This window comes from Azolla caroliniana, unplaced genomic scaffold, assembly GCF_043228905.1.
Source record: "Azolla caroliniana isolate FFs.n. ecotype wild unplaced genomic scaffold, voAzoCaro1.0.p SCAF_21, whole genome shotgun sequence".
NCBI lineage: Eukaryota > Viridiplantae > Streptophyta > Polypodiopsida > Salviniales > Salviniaceae > Azolla > Azolla caroliniana.
The window spans coordinates 766,302-771,247 of record NW_028230456.1 but is presented as its reverse complement, the minus strand read 5'-3'; the positions used below and the strand labels follow the sequence as shown (position 1 = coordinate 771,247).

At 40.5% G+C, this 4,946-nt stretch overlaps 1 protein-coding gene across 1 annotated transcript; it reads left to right on the top strand.

The window, feature by feature from the left end:
* Positions 1-277: 277 nt before the first annotated feature.
* LOC147850172 (VIN3-like protein 1) lies at positions 278-2,815 on the top strand. The gene is made up of 3 exons (XM_087336697.1): positions 278-1,057; positions 1,327-1,622; positions 1,705-2,815. The coding sequence occupies exons 1-3, from the start codon at positions 528-530 to the stop codon at positions 2,763-2,765; spliced, it is 1,887 nt and encodes a 628-aa protein (XP_087192823.1). The 5' UTR covers positions 278-527; the 3' UTR covers positions 2,766-2,815.
* Positions 2,816-4,946: the final 2,131 nt, after the last annotated feature.

The following is a 4,946-nucleotide window of genomic DNA, read 5'->3' as shown; positions in this document are numbered from 1 at the left end:
GAATCGGAATCGGTATTAACTCCGGCACCACCGAAGATCATGTTTGTGTTCCACTTGGAAGTTGGCACTGAGAAGTAGCCCTTCAATTTTACTAAAGCATCCCCATTGAGAAAGAAAAGGAAGGAGAACAAAGAAAAGAAGCAGCTTATTTCCATGAAAGCTTAAAGCTTTCTAGAAATCCAAGATTGGAAACAGGGGAAGGAACAGAGATGACACAGAAAGGCACAGAACCCATCAAGTCTTTTCTGCTTTTCTTCCTTCCCTTCCTCTGTCTGTCTGTCTCTGTTCTCCTCTCTTCAAGACACGGACATATTCTTCTCTACACTAGCTTCTTCTGATCATCATCCTCGCTCATCATCCCTGCAGGGTTCCGCCATCGCTTTATTCCGTATGGCAGACAAGCTCTGATCCACGCTTCTCTACTGGTCTTCACCAACTTTTTCAAGAAGAATCTTAATAATAGCAAGAAGAATAGGAAGGAGAAAGAGATAACGAATTCAGAGCTCACATGTATTCAAGATGTTCTGATGAAAAAGCTCAGCTCTGCCATGGATTCTGTGAACTGGAGAACATCATATGATGGTGATGGTGATGAAGAGGAGAAAGCCATAGCTGTAGGTGTTGAACCTGCGATTAGTATCACGAGGAAGAAGAAGGATATTGATTCCATGACACATGATGTGAATTTGGCCTCCGGAGATGTGTCCGCCCGTGAGAACCATGTGTGCTTGATGAACAAGATAGTGAAAGGCAAGAGAAAACCTCGAATCCCAGCGATTTTCGGCCCTGGGACCATATGCAAGAATATGGCGTGTAAAGCAGTAGTTCGTCTCGGAGCCTCGTTTTGCAAGAGATGTTCATGTGTTCTTTGTAAGACTTTCGATGACAATAAGGATCCGAGCCTCTGGATAGTTTGTGAGAGATGTGGGCTCTCTTGCCATGTTGAATGTGCCCTTCAAGAAGGGGTTGCAGGGGTCATCATGGATGGGAAAGCTGCAATATTGCATGACGGATCTTATCAGTGCCAGGCTTGCCGCCATGCCACTTCTTTAATTGGGTGCTTCCTCAACTGCATTATGGTTTTAGCTTGACTCTATAACTAAGTATTAGAAGTCATGTAGCCTTAGAGTGATAGCTGATATCACATCACTGTTTTTGGATTGCTGATAATGACATAATCATGCCCTTTTGTAGATAAGCGTTGTGTAATAATGAAGGGTTTTTAAAATCCACGAGTTGTATGGTGAAACTCCTGTGCTATTATTGTTTTCTTGGACCATATCAAATACTAATGATGATGTGATCTAATCCCGTAAATCTCTTCAGGTTCTGGAAGAAACAACTCTTGCTTGCAAAAGACGCTCGCAGAGTGGATGTTCTCTGTCGTCGCCTTCTCTTGAGCCACAGGCTCCTGCATCGCACAGTGCAGTTTAAAGAAGCCCACAGCTTAGTTTTAGAGGCAGTGAAGAAACTTGATGCCGAGGTTCGTCTGATGACCCAAGTTTCAGTGAAGCTAGAGAGATGCATCGTGAATCGTCTTGCTTGCAATGCAGATGTGAGGAAGCTTATTGATTTGGCATTAGTGAAGGTGGAACCAATGAGAACAAATACATCTCTTAAAGGTAATGATGTCTCTGATACCAATTTTGAGTCGAGGTTCACTCTTAGCCAAGTATTCATTTTGGGGCTTCTTTTTGGTTTTAGAAATTCCGAATGGGGATTCATTCAGCTTTCATTTTGAGGACGCATGCTCGCCAACAATGGTTGTGGTGGTAGTGAATGATCATTCTGGTGAAAAAAATTGTACCTATAAGCTATGGCATAGGAAAGGTGTCGAGGATAGCTATCCAAGATCCCCAACATGGACCTCATGTTCCACATCGAAAAGAGCTTTGGTGAAATCTCTACAGCTGTCAACTCAATACATGTTCAAATTGATCTCTTTCTCAAGAGGGGGTCTAAACAAGTATGAAGCGGAGTATTGCACAAAAAGCTCAGAATCTCCAAGAGTGGATAAAGAAGCACAAAGAGGGAATCTCGATCATTTACCGAGAGTTTTGGACAAGGAACTAGATGTTTTAAGGAAACAATCCTCTGGTGCTGTAATGGATGGTCATGGGGAAGGAATTGGGCACACCCGAATCCAGGTCCTAGAAGAAATGACTAGGAAGGGCACTGCCGCTGCTATAAATAAGAAAAATGGTGATTTAGAGTACATAAGTTCTCATTTAGCCTCCGGAAAGGCTGGTCAGAAGACTTCTCATTTAGCATTTCAAAGGCATGATACAAATATTGCTAATGGAAACTCCTCGGTAGAGCATTGGCTGATGCAAATTCAATGCAAGGATAAGGAGGCCCACTCTCGCATATTCAGTGAAAGAATAGCCGAAAGAGACTTGCTCCACATGATTGGGGGTGCTCTGAACACTAGAGCAAACAAAGTAGATTTCTTTGTTTGCATGGATGGGTCTATCAAAATGGATGGTCAAGATTCAGCCAAGATTCATGACTTTGACTTTACAGTCAAAGTGGTTCGTTGGCTCGAATGCCAAGGCCATATTTCAAGTGAATTTCGAATGAAGTTCTTGACATGGTATGGCCTTAGGGCATCAGCCTATGAGAGAAGGGCAGTGTGTGTTTTTGTTCGTAATTTCAAAGACAATCCGGATAGCTTGGCCACACAACTTGTGGAAACTTTCCAAGGTATTATCGACTCAAAGAGGCAGAAGCAGATTTTTACAAACAGCTGTAGTAAAATCTATTGATAAGACCATTTGTATATATAGATATTTCTACCAGTTTGGTTTTCTTTTTATTTGGGGGGAGGGAGGGAGGGGGGGAATGGTCTTGTTGTACCCATGAATAGTGGTAGGTGAACAACTTACTTTTATGTCTTTGACTGGTCTGATGAGAATAAAGTACATTACATTAGAGTTGCAATCTCATAATTAACGATAGATAAAGACTAGAATAAATAAAAATAATTATGATGATTGGTAGGTGGAATTAGCATAGAGGGAGGGTGTTGATTGAGCAATTGGCTGTAATTAATAATTGCTCCAATATGAAGGAATTAATATTGGCAACATTTAGTCATCATATTAATGATAAGGCAAAAGGAACATTCTGAAGGAAAGTAATTGTGGAGTAAACAGATCAGTTGCTAAGAGGTTGAGATGGTCAAAACAGAAAACAAGTAGAGAAAACAAAATGTAGAAATGCCGGAAACTATCTGTAGTACAATAATTGATTAAGAGTGGAAGGTAGACAAGTGGAGACAGAACTCACAATTATAGATGGTGGATGAGGAGGAACCAAGGATTGACAATGGGTAGTGATTGAGTGATGACAATTGATTGGTAGGAGAAGGATGTGGGTTCATTTACAGTTTCACACTAACCATGTTTATACAAACTCTAAGAGTGTGTTCTAAGTTTTGGATTTTGCAGAAAAGGTAAGGTCATCGATCATACAAGCTAGTTTAAGATGTCAGTGCCATTATTAGTTGCAAGAGAATAATATGAGAAGGTCTCCAACAATCACCCCTCATTCAGCTTCTATTGCACTAAATGCGTTTGGTTCATGCATGAAACATTGGATCCTGTGCATTAGAAATGCAACTTTGATTATCACAATAGTGAATGTGGCTCCAAAATGTGCACAAAAAAAAAATCATTAGGAAATATCAAAGCCAAATGGCGTCACATGAAGCGCAGCAAGCGGCTGATCCATATTCACAGATTGATATTTGTTACTCTACATAGGTCTTGAATGGAGGGTAGAAGCAATGTGAGTAGAATGGCATGTATCAAAATTTCTGTCCCAATTGGAATCACACGATCTAGTCAACGTGCACCTAGCACTATGTTAATCTAAATTTGTACATAGAGAAGCTGGATCGTTGCCAATGTGCATTGTGCAGTGGATAGGAAAAGTTGACAAGGATTAACAGTCAATGAGAGGATATATGAGATCCTTGTAGAATCTTTCAGGTGGACATTGTTGAGAGGAAGACGACGTAGGCTGTGAAATTCATGTAGAAGTTTTGTACTGGTTATTTCAAAGGTCTCCAATATCAGATTGATTATTAATATTCATTTATTAGAGATGGTTTTGTAGAGCGTAACCATTAGAATTAGCTTGGATTCATTATGCTAATGCAAAGGAGAAAGTTATTTCAGACTGTCATATACTTTTGTGTAGGCTATAAAGATGACTCTCCTTGTCATGGATACAAAAACCAGGTAGTTGGGTAACCTTGTCATGGATTCACTTGAAGTTGTACTACCAAACACCAACTGTGTTTGGCTTTGATGGTGGTTGGACTAATACCAAGTTTTGCGTCTGATGGTGTCAAGTTCAGTTGACATGGGAAAGATCTTCCATAACACAGTTTGTGGCTGTAAGTAACACCATATACACCAAAATCAAGAGGCCCCCAATCGTATTCTCCTTCCTAATGATTAAGAGTGAAAAGTTTGGGAATATTACAAATGCTTCAAAGAACCAAAATTGACTCCAAATTTGGTCTCATTTTTAATTGAAAAGAGCATCATCCATCACCATGACGGATCGAACATTGTGATGAAAGCATTTGGATTCTGCACTGACTACTTTTGATACTTTTAGGGTCTAAATTCTAGTGATGTCCCAATGGAGGAATGAACATACCCAGGGGAGCCAAAGACGCGATTATGGATGTGCAGAGTTGTAGAGCAAATTCTGCCCCAAAAACTAACGTTGATGGGAGGCATGAAAAAGGTAGGCAGCTCAAGAATCATATGATTTCTTTCATTCAACTACACCATCTTCACATTGTGATCTCTGCCTCCTCTACAGGCATGCCTGAATAGCAACATAAATGCCTGATTTCTCTTTGTTGCAACTGTCAAAGCATCTTACCACCAATTGACATTGGCTCCTTCACTCACAGCATGGTGATCATG

Bases quoted from the DNA above. Each gene is read 5' to 3' on its own strand.
- LOC147850172 (XM_087336697.1), top strand. From the start codon at position 528: ATGAAAAAGCTCAGCTCTGCCATGGATTCTGTGAACTGGAGAACATCA. The intron at 1,058-1,326 runs GTGCTTCCTCAA...AAATCTCTTCAG, and splicing joins CATGCCACTTCTTTAATTGG to GTTCTGGAAGAAACAACTCT. The intron at 1,623-1,704 runs GTAATGATGTCT...TTTTGGTTTTAG, and splicing joins AACAAATACATCTCTTAAAG to AAATTCCGAATGGGGATTCA.